Source organism: Lolium perenne, chromosome 6 (genome assembly GCF_019359855.2).
Source record: "Lolium perenne isolate Kyuss_39 chromosome 6, Kyuss_2.0, whole genome shotgun sequence".
Classification (NCBI taxonomy): Eukaryota; Viridiplantae; Streptophyta; class Magnoliopsida; order Poales; family Poaceae; genus Lolium; species Lolium perenne.
Genome location: NC_067249.2, coordinates 58,181,499 through 58,198,717, shown reverse-complemented (window position 1 = coordinate 58,198,717; position 17,219 = coordinate 58,181,499). Strand labels below are relative to the sequence as shown.

General features: G+C 48.2%; 2 protein-coding genes across 3 annotated transcripts; both read left to right on the top strand.

Annotated features, from left to right (window-relative positions):
• The first annotated feature begins 12,763 nt into the window (after positions 1 to 12,763).
• On the top strand, positions 12,764 to 16,083 carry LOC127308092 (chorismate mutase 2, cytosolic). Of its 2 annotated transcripts, none has more exons than XM_051338863.2 (5): positions 12,764 to 13,028; positions 14,904 to 14,990; positions 15,082 to 15,225; positions 15,365 to 15,457; positions 15,669 to 16,083. In XM_051338863.2, exons 1-5 carry the CDS (start codon positions 12,828 to 12,830, stop codon positions 15,921 to 15,923), a joined length of 780 nt encoding a protein of 259 aa, XP_051194823.1. In that variant the 5' UTR covers positions 12,764 to 12,827; the 3' UTR covers positions 15,924 to 16,083. The 2 variants fall into 2 exon arrangements, with proteins under 2 accessions (XP_051194823.1, XP_051194824.1); XM_051338864.2 differs by lacking the exon at positions 12,764 to 13,028 and adding an exon at positions 13,703 to 14,018.
• Positions 16,084 to 16,419: 336 nt separating this feature from the next.
• LOC127310508 (ubiquitin-like) lies at positions 16,420 to 16,933 on the top strand. Its single transcript, XM_051341178.1, has 2 exons — positions 16,420 to 16,568; positions 16,825 to 16,933. Exons 1-2 carry the CDS (start codon positions 16,420 to 16,422, stop codon positions 16,931 to 16,933), a joined length of 258 nt encoding a protein of 85 aa, XP_051197138.1.
• Positions 16,934 to 17,219: the final 286 nt, after the last annotated feature.

Genomic DNA, 17,219 nt, shown 5'->3' with positions numbered 1-17,219 from the left:
TAAATTATTTATATTCTAGGCTACTTAAAAACGAAAAATCTGATAAATTTCAAAGTTTAAAAAATAAGCGCCGTTCATTATACTTAGATTCATACCCTTTACATATTTTTGTAGCTTGAAATACAAATTATTTTAACTTGGAATTTTAGAAGTTTGAAGGATACACCATTCGGTAGTTCTAGATATTTGTTTTACAATCTTTAAAAACATGTAAAAAAATATTTAAGATAAAGGGAGCACTTGAAAACCCAAATCATATGTTTAAGTTGGAACTGAAAGGATGGCGGGACATATGAGACATGCAACACATGATCTTCACTATAGGATCGATGATGTAGCTGTTAAATTGGTGGAATATTGATGCACATGATCTTAAGGGTCTGTAGCAATGCATGAGCATTCAACTAGTTTTCATTAATTATGTTACATCTTTTGCCTCTGCGACTAAACAATTGCACATGCCCAACCTTTTTTAGGGTTACAATGCGTGCAAACACAAATGTGACCTGAGGCAACTCAGTTTAGCTCTAAATATGCAGAAAGAAATACGACTCCACATACACAGTCGCACAAAGCCTCCCATATATTCGATCAACGGTCAATTCTCTACGGACGTCCAAGACGCATGACTAATCGATGATTTGATGTTCAGCCGGGTGATCAACCTCTCGACGCAGAGACGCATCCCAATGTTTGTCCATCCAACCCCGAAAGCTTTGGTGATTCATGACCATCCGCTTTCCTATAATCTGCAAGTCCCATGTAAATCTAGACCTAATGTACTGAGCTCTGGTTCTCTGACTACTGTGGCCACTTCTGTCTTCTCCGGATACCTCGACCGGTGTTGTGAAGCGTCACAGTCACAGCTCACAGCCGCGAGGAATGCAATACGATGCCTATCCCCTGATCAACGATAGCTCCATCCGTGAAGCCAATGGGCAGATGGTTAGCATCCACGGCGAGCACTGTCGCCTCATGTAGAGGTATCCATTTGGTCCGACTCGCATCGGCCCCATGTAAGCGTCGGCGATGTAGAGGTAATTAGATTCGTAGTGGAACCGCGGAGGCAGCAGCCGGTGGCTCCGGCCGGCGCCGCCGTCGGCCCTCGTGTCGCCGAGAGTGGAAAACAGTGCTAGCAGCACAACGGCGGCCGAGATCGTGAGCAACGCCAGCTTCCTCGCCCACCCCATGTACTTCTGCTTGCGAATATATACGTTCTTCCGTGAGAGCAGGATGAACAAAAGGCCTCTGCTTTGTTGGTGGAGTGTACTACTACTTGCTAATTCGTTCTTCCGTGGTCAGAGATGCATAAACGGCCCTGCTTTCGTTGATGGATGAGCTGTGCTCCCGCGCGCTGGTATATATTCTTCCCTGCACTAGTCCGAGTCGGAATGGACTGCGAGTTGGAATCGGTCATCCTGCACGCAGGACCTAAAACAAATCAAGCCCATTACGAGTCGGAAAGAACCAGATGAATCGATCACAGGTTTCGTCGCTCTTCTGAAACAGTTTGCGCCGAGAGTTTATTTCCGCGTGACAAGAAGAGGAAAGGGCCAAAACTTCATGAGCTACACTCATGACTCCATAGAGTGGTCCACTGGTGCGGCTATATACGAAAATGCTACACTAACGAAAATTTGTTACGGAAATTTTCTACGGACTGAGTTGGAACCACCGGATTGGTTCAGATTTGTTGGCTCCCGTGAATATAGGAACGTGACTTTGCTGGGCTTTCTCCACGTAATCCCGTAGCCTCCGTTTCGTAGGAATTGATCCGTAGGTGTAGCATTACTGGGCTATATATATGAGCACACCTCTTGCCGTCCCATCTATCACTTCTCCTGCATGTCAAAGAGTTATCTAGTAGAAATGTTTGGTGTAGATCTTTCAAGTGTTATGTCGTCCTGAGATATTGGAGTAAGGCCAAATAAACAAGATACACGTTTGACAGTCTTACACGATAGTGGTTTAACGTTTAACGTTTTCGTAAGAAACTAGAGTAAGAGCATCTCCAACAGACGCGCTATCTCCAACAGACGCGCTATATAGGCCGCGCGGCATAAAAACGTCCGATATAGCGCATGCGGGAGGGAATGTGGCGCTCCAGCAGGCGCGGTAAACGACGCGGCGCTGCAAAAATTTTAGGGCGCGCGGCGTTTTGCACAAACCGGAGCGGCATATCTGGCGCGTCGGCTACAGCGCGCGGCAACGCTCGTCCAAGCGCGAAAAAGCCAACGGCTGGAAATTTCCTCCCCCCCCCCCCCCGCGCCCGCGCCCTCATTTCCCCGCCTACCGCCGGCGCGAAATCTAGCCGCCGCCGGTCGACTCCGCCGCCGCCCCCGCTTCTGCGCGCCGCCGCGTCGTAGATCCGCGTCGCCCGCACCTCCTCCTGGCAGCAGCGGACGCTCCGCTGCACTGTGTCACTCGCGCCGCCGCCAGCGACGAGTTGTAGTTGGCGCTCCTTCTCCGCGGCCCCCTTCGCGCCGCCGTCGCGTTCTCCTCCGCGCAGGCGTCGACATGTCGTCCTCGTCGTCCTCGAGCTTGCTAGCAAGATGGCGCGCCCATGGTGCTCGCCCATTTTCTCGCAAGGTATGAACCTCCGCCGGCCGGCCTCTATTACTCGCCAATTATCTACAATAGTTCATAGTGAAGTAATTTTATACATATGTTTGTAGAGTTCATCATATGATTCATCGGATGACGAGTTCGACCAAGAAGAAGAGGAGAACATATCGATACTATTAGCATACCGCGCCGTTAAGAGGCCAAAATTTGGTGGATCGGTGTTCGGTAGACAGAAGTTGTGGAGAGAAAGGATTGAAGGGCATGAGAAGTTGATGCGGTCGTATTTCAATGAGAATCCGATTTTCCCCGAAAGCTATTTTCGGCGGCGTTTCCGGATGAGTCTCAACTTGTTCAAGCACATTGCAACGGAGGTCACCAAATATGATCGCTTCTTTGAGCAAAGGAGGAATGCCGCCGGAGAACTTGGTCATAGCACATATCAAAAGGTGACCGCCGCCTTGCGTATGTTGGCATATGGTATACCGGCGGATCTTATTGATGATCATTTGGCCATGGGAGAGAGCACTTCTATCTTGTGTGTGAAGCGCTTTGTCATTGCAATTGTCAATGTCTTTGGCTCCACATACTTGAGAGCCCCCAATGCTCAAGACACGGCAAGACTTTTGGAGATCAACGCCAACCGGGGGTTTCCCGGTATGCTTGGTTTCATTGATTGTATGCATTGGAGTTGGAAGAATTGTCCAGCGGCATGGCATGGATAATTCAAAGGCTACAAGAAGGATGCCACCATAGTACTTGAAGCGGTGGCCGACCAAGAGACTTGGATATGTCATGCTTTCTTTGGAATGCCCGGATTGCAAGACATCAATGTTCTTCAACGGTCACCACTAATGACAAGACTTGCAATGCGGGAAGGTCCATTGGTGGAGTTTGAAGCAAATGGCCACAAGTACAACTATGGCTACTTCCTCGCCGACGGCATATATCCAAGGTGGCAAACATTTGTGAAGCCAATTATTCAACCAAGAGGTAAGAAGCAAACCCAATTCCACAATGCACAAGCGGTGGCTAGGAAAGATGTAGAGAGAGCATTTGGGATTTTGCAAGCCCAATTTGCCATTGTTAGAGGACCGGCTAGATTTTGGGATCAAGAATGCCTTTGGTATATCATGACCGCGTGTGTAATCATGCACAACATGATTATAGAGGATGATCGCGGAAAAGATGTGGATCATACCCACTACGACTTGATGGGGGTTCCCGTGCAAGTGAGGAGATCCGCACATAGGATTGCCCGATTCATTGCCTCATACCATGCCATTCGGTGCAACGACACACATGATGAGCTTCAAAAAGATCTCATGGAAGAATGGTGGAATTGGAATGGACAACAATAGTTGCATATTTGTTGTATTTGTTTGAAAACTATGTGTTGTATTGTCTGAAAACCATGTTGTATTGTTGTATGTTGGACGTGTTGTATTTGGTGTGAAGTATTGTTGTGAACAATGTATTGTATTTGGATGGTACAATTTATTTGTGAATTTTTATATATTGTTTAATCTTGTTGGATGCATACTTGTGTGTGTTTGTTGTTTGCGCCGTGCCCGCGCGCTGCAAAATGGCGCGTCCGGCGGAGGTGCTATTTTACCGCGCCAACGCGCGCTGCAAAATGGCGCACCCGGCGGGGGAGAAATTTCTCCGGCGCGCGGCAACGGTTTACAGCGTGCAGAATCTGAGGTTTAGCGCGCCGCGATATAGCGCGCCTGCTGGAGATGCTCTAAGTAGGTCTGGGGGCCCTCTCCCTCCCCTGCCTCATGCCTCGTCTCCAGCCCCTCCCCCGTTGCTGCCGCCGGCGAGAGCCGCCGGGCAAAGCAAGTGCGGGGCCGGTGGCAGCGGCTGTCCTTCGGCCCGCGCCTGGTGATGGCCTCGCGGGGCGGCCTTCCCTGGCGGCGTTTCCACTTTCTCTGGCCGGTGATGGGTGCCGCGGAGCCTGGTGGGACGTCGGCGCTGCTCAGCGGCCTGGTCGGCGATGTTGGCGTCAAGTAGCTGGGGCGGCCGTGGCCAGGGGTGGCGACGGCGGGCCTAGATCTGGGCCAGCGGGCCTAGGTCTGGGCCTCATCTGGGCAGCCACGGGTTGGATGGGCCAGATGCGCTGGAGCAGATGTTTGTTGCAGTGGCTGGGACATCTCGTTTGCCTCTCTCAGGTTTGATCCGCTTGAGAGAGACTAGGCTGTGTGGATGGTGCTTCACTGGCATGGTGACGAGTTACGTCGCCACCGACTACATGATTCCTCGGCCGTTTGTGACGTCCGCGGGGACGGCGCGTCTCGGAGCTGCGCCTGCACGACTATTTAGTTCGTTGGGTTTAGCATGGACGCTAGCGTGCACAATGGTGTGTCCGCGAAAGCACCGCAAGGCTTCGGTCATTGCCGGCGATGCCGACGTCTTCGGACGCCGTTCACCTCGTTGGAGGGGTGGCCATGCATGACACACGTCTGCCGCTAGTTGCCTTCCCCCGGTGCACTGTCTGATGTCCTGCTGATTTGCGTTCTCTCCGAGGTCCTCCTCGGAAAACCTATTGTTTGATGCCTTGAGTCTTGTTGTCACCGCTTCATATAAACGGTGTGCCTCCGGTTTGCGCGGCCGTTGTCGAGCCTAGGGTGGTTGTCAGAGCTTGTGTTGTGGCACGGGGGACATCGGTGGTTCTCAACAGTCGGTGGCCGGCAGGTGCAAAGACTTGGGCTTTCCTTGGGGTGGGTGTTGAAGCTTCCGCAAAAGCACTGCACATCTCCCTTGTGCCGACAACAGCGACTTTCGTGAGCGCCGTACCACTTCCTGAAGGCGTTGTCATGAAATTTCCCCCTTTGATCTCTGGAGGCTCGTCTGCTCACTAGCGTAGTAGCTAGTTCTCTCGGTGTTGGTGGTCCTCTGCAAGGCGACCCTATGTGTTGCTTCAATTTGGTGCGGCTCCACGGAGTGGTATCTCGTTGCTTGAAGTTTCAGGCCGAGCTACCGATGTTTAGTTTTATCCTAGGGCGCTCTTGTAGATCTTGTAGTTTGGAGCTTTGCTCAGTCTTTTCTTGGTTTAGGCTGTAGCTTTGCATCACCCTTGTGCTTGTATTTCTAGCTGGTAACCCTACTTTTTTGGTTTCTCTTCAGTTTTCGTTTTCGTTGTACTCATGGCTGGTTCATGGCTTTGTTAATTCAAAGTCGGGATCATCGAGCCTTATGTTTAAAAAAGTAGGTCTGGGAGGCGCGATGTTGGTGGCGGCAAGGACCGGAGGATGAGAAAGAGGAGTCGTCTTGTTGGTGGTGGTGGCGGGGTCCGGAGGAGTAGGCGGTGTCGATACGTTGTTGTGACGCGCAGGCTCAGAGGAGGAATCGGCGCCCCCTGGCTGTTGTCGCGGTTGGGAAGGGGTGGCGCTATCTTTGTCATTGGGATTCATTGGCACTTCGAAGCAGATAATGTCGGGTGGTAATGGGACCTGCAGTTTTCATCATCTCATTCAGGATGCGCGTCGTTCTGAGAATGAGGAGGTAGTGAGAGGTGCGATACTCCGAATTAAGCGTGATCAGAATTGATTTTACGGTTTTACCGGTTTTAGCTTAGTTTAATTTTTTTACCAGACTGAAAAGGAATTTTGATTTCTAAAAGGAAATGAACTAGCCCTCACTGGCCGGTTTGGACAGTTCCCCGAAGGTATTATTTTTGCGCACCCCTACTCCGGATGAAACGTGGTATTTTCCACTTTTTTGTTTGTTTGTTTGTGCTTGTGTACTGGGACTAATAACAACACCTTTTTTTTCCCTTGTGAACAAAGGTTTAGATAAAACTTTGCAAGTATCATCGTTTTACCGATACCCATTCCATGTTTGATCGCAGTCATCTCTCTGGCTTGGTGAACTGGTGATTCGAAAATGTGCACAGAAACATTGGTAGCACGTTAAAGTGAATGGCCATCCCAGGTTCAGCTCCGCTGGCCATTGAGTAGTCTTTTAAGAATATTTATTCAGTTCTCGTTTTTATTAATGGTACTTTCTTAAAAAGATGGAGAGATTACATTGCACATCTGAAAAAGAGTTCACACCCGGTCAAGCACTCCTGCAACAAACCACAATACACAATTGACATTTGTCCTACCGCATTGGACCAATTCATGAACAGACATGTTGCAATCTCTCTGAATTTTTGCACCAGCATGCGTCTGGTAGAAGCTGCATACAAACACTGATTCATGAACACACAGAACAAGAGTTTTTTTTTTTTGTACAGTTGGCAAAAACTATAGCTATATGCATTAGGAACTACAACTGTTTCGCCTCAAAATGATTACACCAACCAGCTTCGCAGCAAGCCTGAACATCAAAAAAAAAAAGTATCAATATATCATTCACCATCATAGTCTAGTTAGTCATTAGCCTCAATTACAGCATACTGCAAACAATTAAACCAAACGCAATGACCAAATTAACGGTCTTACAGCTAATTCAGTTACACCAGACAAACAGACTCACTTGAACGCTACCGCTTGTCTGGAACTTAGTCCGGTTGCACACCCAAAAACTCCACTTGTCTTGCTGATACAGGCTGATACACGCAGCAGGAGTGTCTTTTACAAGTCCAGGACTCAAGAAAGTATAGCACTCTGGGTTTTTGACTTCCACCAACAGAGGATGGTTCAAACTTCGTGACTGCATTTTCTTTCACACAGAGACATGCATAGGGCATATGCAGAACCTTCAGAACAAAATTAGATATGAGAACGGTTAGACAAACAAAACAGAAACCTAGTCAGGTTAAGTACCAAAAAAGTCAAAATGTCTGGCGAAAACCTACCAGTTGCAAAGCTAGTACTGGATATAGATACACATAGGAAGATGACATTGAACATATCTTAATAGTAGTCACTACAATCGTCAACATATTATAGCATGCTATAAAATGTTGACAGCCATCAGAGTATGGTCCAACCTTCAAGTGTGCATTTTCTTTCAGAATTAAGATATGCATAGGCGTCAGAACCAAATTGGAATTCAGAACCGTGCATCCATGCCTAATCTTACCAACAAACGAAGAAAAGTGCACCAAAATGGCAGGCAGGTCATGTTGATGAACTCACATGTTCAAGGCAGTGGTGCTTTATGCCCCTAGAATGATCTGAAAAGATAGAATACACACACATATGAGATGGCAAGTCTTCTAATATCTCTATATTAGAATTCTTGAGGACAGGAACAATATATCTATGCTTTCATGTCACTAACCGAAACGAAGTACTTACAATCTGACAAAAAATAGTTATTCGAACTGACCTACGCTAGCTGTCGGTGTTTGAAACAGGTAGGTACAAGATCAGTTATATACCTAGAGTGTAGAAAGCTAGTGTAGGGGATGATTTTGTCTGTGGATCTCATGTTGGTTAACTTCCTGACTTGGCCTGAGGTAATGTCAACCGTGTATGATTCAGCATGTGTGCTGAGGAAGATGACACCGTCTGCGGATCCAACCAATAGGCCACCCGACATGCCATCCCAAACGGGCGTGCTGCAGCAGCCAGGACGGGGCACCAGCAACTCAAGATGGATGACCCTGCGTCGCGCCCACGCCACGACGCCATCTTGACCGGCCTCCCTTGACCACACGTGCAGGCTAGAATCCTCCAAGCCGGCAAACACAAGCACGCCGTCGTCTTCGACCGCGACGAGGACAGCGTGCCACTGGTAGTACTCGTGGAACTGGGTGTCGATCACCGACAGCCGCTTTTCAGCAATGTTGTACTCGAGGATTCTGTTGCTCATATTGCAAGGGAAGTAGGCAGTTTTCCCGAGTAGAACAGTGAAGCCCAGACCGCTGTACATAAACCTCATGTACTCCATGCCAGGGTACACTGCTCCATGGCGGCATCCGGATAGTCAGACGAAGATGGTGTCGCTCCAGTCACCGGACACGGTCGAGTAGACGGAAGCGAAGGCGAGCCTGTCGAGGCCCGCGATGACCACGAGGAAGGGGCCGCCGTGGTAGTCGACGTGGTCGCAGCCGTCCAAGGCGCAGAGCACGGTGGCGCTCCAGGAGCCGTGGGTGAAGTCGGGCAGGACGAGTCGGCACTGCTCGTCTGTGATGGGGTCCCAGACAACGAACTCGATGTCCGGCTTGGGCGGGAAGCTGTAGAGGAGGACGACGCCGTGGCGGGAGTCGAGCACGATCCAGTTGCGGCGGTGGGTGCCGCCGGGCGGGCGGAACGACGTGGTGGGCACCAGGAGTCCAGGACGCAGTGGTGCGGCTTCTCCGCGCTGCCCTTGTTGTGGATGAATCCGAGCAAGGGCTTCGTCCGGCGGTGGAGCTCGCGGTTGGTGCGGCAGAAGAGCGGATCCGGGACGATCCGTCGCCACGGCTTGCAGGAGAGGGAGGCACGGACGAGGCGCCTGGAGTCGTCCGACGGGGTGCGGAGGAGTGTGTCTCGGATAACGTCATCGGGAAGCTGCGGCGGCGGCGACAGGCGGCTGCGAGATGAACTCATCCTGCTCCGGTGGGCTTTGCGGAGCCGGATCCTCTAACATTGAGGAAGCAAGTCAGGGCAAAGAAAGAAGCAAAGTCAGGAAATTATAGCTTAATTACCCTATTAATTACTGTAGGTAATTACTGTAGATATTAAAAATTAAACTAAGTTTTGTTACACCATAATTTTGCTTCTATGTAATTACTCTAAATACATAACATAAATTTATATTATCTAATTGTATTCTATTTATTTTAACTTAAACTACATAGTTTGGAAGAAGGAAAGTTAGGGAAACCTAACTTTGCTTCTTCAAGTTAGAGGATCCAGTTCCGGGCTTTGCGTGCGGCCTGCGAATGGGGATGGTTTCCTTTTTTTTTTTTCATATAAAGGCCGGTGTCAGTTTGCATCAAATGGTTGTTTTTTCCACGCGTTCATTTGCGCCTGGGGTGTCTGGGGCCTGACCGTCTGATACATATAATTTTTCCTACTTTTTTCCCTTTTTTCATTTAAATATAGTTGCAAACATTACACAAACTAATACTAGTACATAATTGGGAACATGGTTCTACACAAATTAATACATAGTTTGGACATGGTTTATACAAACTAATACATAGTTAAAACATTGCAAAACGAGAAAACCTAACTAGTGTTGACTTCGTAGATTTCGTATTTTCGCTGCTAAGAAAGAACACTCTCACGCACTCTCAGTTACCTAAATTGAAAAATCCAATTAGTAATGATAGCCCTGCTGGTCCTAGGGGGGACGGACATCCAGAAACCGCCACTAGCAGCTTTAATTGGGTCGTGGCTATATTCGCTGCGAAGACAGAACACTCTTTTAGTTTTAACTGTCGTTGTCCGAGCCGGACTCGCTGGTGTGGTAGTGCCTGCGGCAGGATGTGTCGTTGAACACCATGACGATCATCTCGCCATCCCCCTCGTAGAGAAAGGTGAGCTGATAGTCGGGCTCGAGAGCGAGGTCGCGGGCGAACTTGTCCCCTCCCTCACCCCGGTGTGCAGGTACATCTTGCCATGCCCGTCGAACAAGACCTCTACAGGCCAACGACAAAAGTTGCAGTTGGCCTCCCATTGCTGCAACTAGGCCAGCTCGACGCCATCGACGAACTCGGCCAATTTGTCCGGGAGCCGCTTGATGCTGACGGGGTCCTGGTCATGCGAAGGAGGAACTCGAAGCACAAAGCATAGGTCCTCCTGCGAAGATGACGACGGCGCCGGCACTGACGACTGTGGGGCCGTAGCTGCTCCACCTCATTGGCCCCGGCCTCGACCACCTCGTCGGCCATCTGGACCCGCCATGGAGTTCCTCGCGGGGTTGGTTGCATAGCAGGAAGAGCTAGGCGGCGCTACGGTGGAGGTTGTGGCGGCTAGGGTTTGTGTGGAGGAGTGGATAAGGAAGACGAGCGCGCGCCCTCTTTATATACGCCGGAGGCAGGCGAGGGGCGCGGCACTCATGGCATCGCCATTACTTTAGTGGCAGAGGTGGGCGACAACCACTCGGCAGACGAGGCATCGCCATTAACGTGGCGCAGACTGCCAAAGTGACGCAGCGACGCCAGTTACTGGCGCGCCTGAGAAGACGCATCGAGCCAGGGTGGCTGCCAGGCGGGCCTGACGAAACGTCTGCCAGACGCGAGCGGACACTCGGCGCGTCCACGCAGCGTCCGCAGAGACGCATCCAAGGCGCATATTTGGGTCAAGTTTGCGTCTCCGCGGATAGCCCGGACACTATGCGTTGGGCCGCTGGACCTGATCCCCCAGACGCATTTTTTCGACCGCGCGGACGCAAACGATCGCTCAGCGTCCGTTCACCCAGTTAGAGATGCCCTTATTCCATATTTTGGCAATAAGTGATTTGAGATCCCCGCCCCTAGAGAGCTTGTTTATTTTAAACCGTACCTCGTACCTGTTTAGAGCATCTTCACAACAGCAGGGCATGGGCAGCTCGGCCCGAACGGCCCGGCCCGAAAATCCCAGACCGGGCTAGATCGGGCGAGCACATCGGGTCGGGTTCGGGCCTGATTTTCAAGCCCGAACATCGGGTCAGGCCGGGTTCGGCCTTGCAGAAAACGTAATTTAAGCCTAGTTTAGGCCGGGCTGGGCTTTTGACATCGGGCCGAGTTCGGGCCTAATTTGTAAGTCTGAAGGTTGGGTCGGGTTGGGTTCCGGCCTGGGAATTTCAGGTTGGGCTTTTTTAGGCTTAGCCCAAAACCCGACCCGGCTGGAGGAATGCCCAATTTTGTTTCCCGTGCACCTCTCAATTTTGTTTTTGCGGGTCTAACATATCATCTGGCGACTCTAATCCGAACCCAATCCACGGGTGTGGGGGGTGTGGGGGGGAGGGCTAGCGGGGCACCAGATGGACGAAATAACACCGCAGGCTAGCCTTGTCAAAGACTAGCAGAAGATCCTCTGCATCAAGCCCTTTCCACCTCGCGACGACCTCCCGCACCCCAGGTCGCCACCGCAACCATCCCTCGCCGCTTTTGGCCATTTGTCTCCGGTAGAAATTCCTCCACTGCAGTATTTTTTTTTCGCAACCCGCGCCATCACGCCGCCCCATCCGCCACCCATACTCCGTTTCCACCCCGTGTCCCCTTACACTCCAGGTGTTCAACAGTTTGCCAAGGTGATGGACTCGGACGATGAAGAGGTGCTCGCCCCTGCTGTGAGGGAAGCTGTCGGTGACGAGGAGCATCTTGCGATGTTGGTCGCCCTCCTGACCATGATCGTCAAAGAGGATAAGCCGAGAATTAGTGGTTCCACATTAGGATGGTGCTGTTGACGTGTACAAGTAGATTGCCTAGCCATTTCCATCAGTTCGGACTTTTGGTTCAAGTGGCTAGTGCATGAAGCTTAACATGGTATCAGAGCCCCAGGTCTCGAGTTCAAATCCTGGCTTTCACAATTTATTCTAAAAAATCCCCGCAGCCTCCTGACGTGTGTATTCGGCCTTCCGCTGCCTCTTTGCCTCTCTACACGTGTTGTCTTCTCATCTTCGTGCAAGAGAAAGTTGAGGCAAAGAATGAAAAGGATACTGCAAGATGATTTGGTGGAGCATTTGTCGAGGCTCAAAGGAGTCGCCTAGTGGCAATGATGAACATCAGCCACACAAGGAAGCGGTGGCGAGAGGCAACGCTAGGTGCGGGAGCGCAAAGATAGAAACTTTTTTAAAAATAACTTTTTAATTGTTTAAATTAAAAGGCTCACAGAAAGTCAGGAGCCATTTGTCCGACTACTATATTCGTTACAAAGAATCACTGGTCTATGCATTGTGCTTGATGCGAACTTAAAAAAGTAGACACTTCAACAAATTTTCATTATAAATACTACATACTACCTCTATCCTAAGGCTTAAGGTCTATTTTTTTTTAGAAATCAAACGAAGTAAAGTTTGAGCAAATTTTTAGAAGAATTTATGAATAAATATGATATTTTGTAGGTACCATATGAAAATATATTTTATTATCTATCTAATGCTATTGATTTTGTACTTTTCATGTTAATGATTTTTGATAAAAACTTAGTCAAATTTAACATATTTTCACTTTCTAAAAAAATATAGGCTTTAAACTTTGGGACGAAGGTACTACAAAGATTTCACATCAATTTTGCTGTTGCTTCAGTTTTTGTTCACTGATTCGCCACAGAGAACGTGCAAATCACTTACATTGACGTGCCGCCTTAATTTCCAAGCGTGTTGACCTACACAACGACCAGCGTCGCTTCGTGAGCGCGCCTTTCACTTTCCCCACACCTGACGAGCCGACCAGAGCAATGGACGCGGGTGGCGGCGCCGGCGAGCAGCTAAGCCTATCTGCGGTTCGCGACCAGCTGATCCGCGAGGAGGACTCCATTGTCTTCGCCCTCATCGAGCGCGCCAAGCGACCGCGCAACGCGCCGGCCTACTCCGCCGCCGCAGGCGGCGGCTCCCTCGCGGAGTTCTTCGTCCGGGAAGCCGAGGCACTGTACGCCAAGGCAAGCCTCCTTCACTTCTCGGCGTCTTATCCAGAAATTAATCTCACATGCTCGGGCGGGGGTGGCAGGATGCCACCGGATCGATTCAGATTTAGCCGTCCTATTACTGTAGCTAGTTCAGAATTTGGTCTGGCCGTTCCATCCGTTTTTTTACCGTATTGTAGTGCAGTCATGATGAGCTTCGATAGGAATCTGGAGTTCATGGCGTGGTGTCATTTTTGGGGAACTGTTCCCGGCTGTGAAATGTCTCATTGTAGGTACTCCCTCTCTCATAGTTTATCAGACGTGCGCGTACTCCTAGGTCGCAAATTTGATCAAGTTAGCATTAGTTATATGTTATAAAAATTATATCATTAGAAAGTTTAGATGTTCTATTTTCTAATGATATAATTTTTGCATTATATAATTTAAATTATATAGGTTAAATTGATGACCTAGGGATACGGGGAGGACTAGTAAACTGAGAAGGAGCACACACATAGGCACACATGGATAAATATGATGGAATTATAAGCATGTTGACTGTTGTTGAATTTATCAGTCATCTTCATCATTATAATTGTGATGACAGTCCTCTGTGTAACAGTCACACAGATCTTAGAGAGGCTGGACTTGGATTTGCTTCTTTGGGTCTGCACGTTTGATGTTGGGGGCACTTGTTCACTTGGGTCTCAACATTCGATTAATTAAAGGAAATGGTCTGTTATTATCTTCTTGTGCCATATTCTGAGAATCAATCCTTGCTTATATTGGCTTGTCTAACTCATCAGGACTACCTCCAAAGGACAAAAAAAGAATCTGAAATGCGACAAATTCGTATTAACACAATTTCTAACAGATAGCCAGCTTGACGAGGAAAATGCATAAACCAGCAGCCAGGAACAGTACCCATCCCCTTCGATCCCAGATTCCCAGATGGCGGCGGCCCGATGCGATCACCTGGAGGCAACAGCCGGTCCTCGCATCGAGCCTTCATCACCTGCGAAGAAAGTAAGCAAACCGGTGACAAGTGGGTTTTGTCTCAACATGGATCGACCACGTGGACAGTGGCGGAGCTTCAGCTGGGCAAGGCTGGGCAGCTGCCTGGGCTCTAGCAAGAACCACTTGTTTAAGTTATAGAACGCATAGAGTAGTTAAGTAAATGTTCAGTGGGAAAAAAGCCATTGGCCAAGACCTTTTGTGGTTTGCCCAGACTATCTAGTTTTGCTAGCTCCGCCATTGCACGTGGAGCCGCTGGCAGCCGGCCGGCTGTCGACGCATTGGCCGTCACCCGCGGGTAAGTCATCCCATCGGACCACCGCCGCCTGGCAAGAAAGGAGGCAGACTGGAGACTCCTAGTCCGGCTCAACCACTGGAGCAGCCTCCATCGCCTCCGGGTGGTCGCATCGGGCCGCTGCCGTCTGGGATCATAGGGAACGGGTGGTCGCAAACTGGTGCAGCTTGCTCTGCCCTACAGATTTTTTTCGGCACACAATTGGCGCACACTTAGGGCCACGATGGCAGTTGGGTCACCCATTAGGCAGACACCGAAGGCCCTCATTTGTCTGATAGTCTGTTAAACGGTGTAAGCAGATCATTACTGCTCCTTGCAAATAATTAACCATAAAAGTCACTGGTTTGTGCAACAATGGTCCCAAGAGTTACTGGTTTGTGCAATTTCCTCCCAACTGGATGATGAAATTCTCGCAAAAACTAAGATAGGGAAAATATTTAGGAATTATTTTAAGTTGGTATCCTAGCCAGGACATCCTATTGAAACATCAAACTGTTTTATTGACAGTAAAACATCGTAGATATGCTTATAGTGTGATATCTCATTAATTATGACTGTGCATCTGTGTGCATGATCTAATTTACATCTGTGAAATATCATAGGCTGGACACTATCAAAAGCCAGAAGATGTTCCATTCTTTCCTCAAGATCTTCCGCCACCTCTCTTTCCTACCAAAGGTTACCCAAAGGTGAATATTGCGCTTTAACATTATAGTATCAGGAATAGACGACTTATGACTTACTATTACTGGGATGCTGAGTTACTTGTTCTGTTCTTAGGTTTTGCACTCTTCTGCTTCACGGGTCTGTGTGAATGATGCAATATGGAAGATGTATTTTGATGAATTGCTCCCATTATTCACTGTGAATGGTGATGATGGTAACTATGCAGAAACAGTTGCATTAGATTTTGCATGTCTGCAGGTATATGTTGAACATGGACATTTATTTCGATGTTCTATCTAATTAATAATGTCATAATGTGTATACATGATTGTCATTAATTGATAGTCACTTTGATGCTAGTGTATATCAGTGAAATATACTGATCATTTGCTTGTAGGCCCTCTCAAGAAGAATCCATTGTGGTAAATATGTTGCTGAGGTGAAGTTCAAAGATTCTCCTCAAGATTATAGCCCACCAATACATGCTAAGGTTAATTTAGTTAAAACCTTATACTCCGCCTCCCCATATTATCTTCCATATCTTACATTGCTGAAACTATTTATATTTTTCGAAATATAATTTGGTGGCTTGTTTATATTAAAGCACCTTGACCATTCACATTTGAACAATAGCCACTAGGCTAATGTGTGCTATGTAAGACTGGAGCTTGTGATTTTCTTTATCTTCCCGCTCAATGCAGGACAACAATGCTCTGATGAACCTACTAACATTCAAGGCGGTTGAAGAAAAGGTCAAGCAGAGAGTAGAGAAGAAGGCCAGGATATTCGGACAGAATGTCACTTTGGAGGAGGACAGTGTTAACAAGCAAGATGGCAATGCCTGTGATAGTGAATGCAAAGTTGATCCAAAAGTGCTTTCCAAGATATATGATCTGTGGGTAATGCCTTTAACAAAGGATGTTGAAGTCGAATATCTTCTTCAGCGTCTAGACTGAATCACCAAACAATTTGAGATGAACAAGTATGTTGTAGCCTTTGCCATATAGTGGAAAGGCTTTATCGAATGTGTCCTTAAAAATTCGTGTAAAGCTTATTTTAATACATATGTAACAACTATGCTGAGTGATATACAGCCTCTTGGTTAGTTGAACAACATTCCCCTGATCGTAACAATTTATCACTGAACCAGCTGTTCAACATGGTGGGGTGGGGATAGTCCCTGCATAACTATGGTGGTTGATCCCGAGGCCTTGCTGAATTCCAAGAAAGCCCTACAAAACCAAGGCAGTGAAATAAATTTCCAACGTCAGTATCGGCAGCCGCTGCAAAATCCTTGTGGCAGTCAGTGCCTCCAGAATAGCACAATCCAGAACAGGCTCAAAAACTATCGCTGCCTGAGCTCTGCTTTCTGGTCTCCAAATTAACAAGAAATCTCGACATGGGGGGGCTACTTCTGATAGGCCAACTGTCGCACCGGAGAGAGGGGAGGAGATGCAGATCTTCATGAAGACGCTGACGAGGAAGATGGTCATGCTGGAGGTGGAGAACAGCGACACCATCGACAATATGAAGGCCAAGATCCAGGTCATCCTCCTCTTGTCCCCTCTCACCTGTTTTTTCAAGAACACGATTCGTCCCATGTGAGATGATGATCCTGGAATGGGATTGGCAGGCTCCGTTTTATTTACCTACAAGTCGGCATAGAAGTGAAACCATCTGTGTGTAGTTGCTTTCCTCCTTTGCTCACAATTTGTTGCAGCGTGATCCTGTCGGAGTTAGCTATCCACGTTGTTGTTGTTGTTGTTGTTGTTGTTGTTTAAGGTGAATTTCAACTTTAGTTCAAGCTAGACATCATCCTTAGTTCCTTACTCTGATGCAGAACTGTTGCATTTGCAGGCTAATTTATGCTGGAAAGCAGCTTGCTGACAATAAAACTGCTAAAGATTACAACATTGAAAGTGGTTCAGTGCTCCATCTCGTGCTCGCTCTGAGGGGTGGTCACTAGAAATATATTCAAGGTAGAGCAGCTTGGTTTATGTTATTTTCTCCCTACCATTGCACTTAACTTAAAGCCATTCCCTTGGCATGATCGGAGTGCCATGTTTTTGGTACATAGGTGGCTAAACAAGTGAAGAACCTATTTATCAACAGCTTTGTCATCTGATTGAATGTCAAGCTTCCCTGTCTCTACTTTAAACCAGAAACATTAATATATTGAAGATACTGACTCCATGCTTTTCTTCACCTTTTTTCTCTTCTGGTGATTACAAATGCAGCTGAAATGTCTAAGC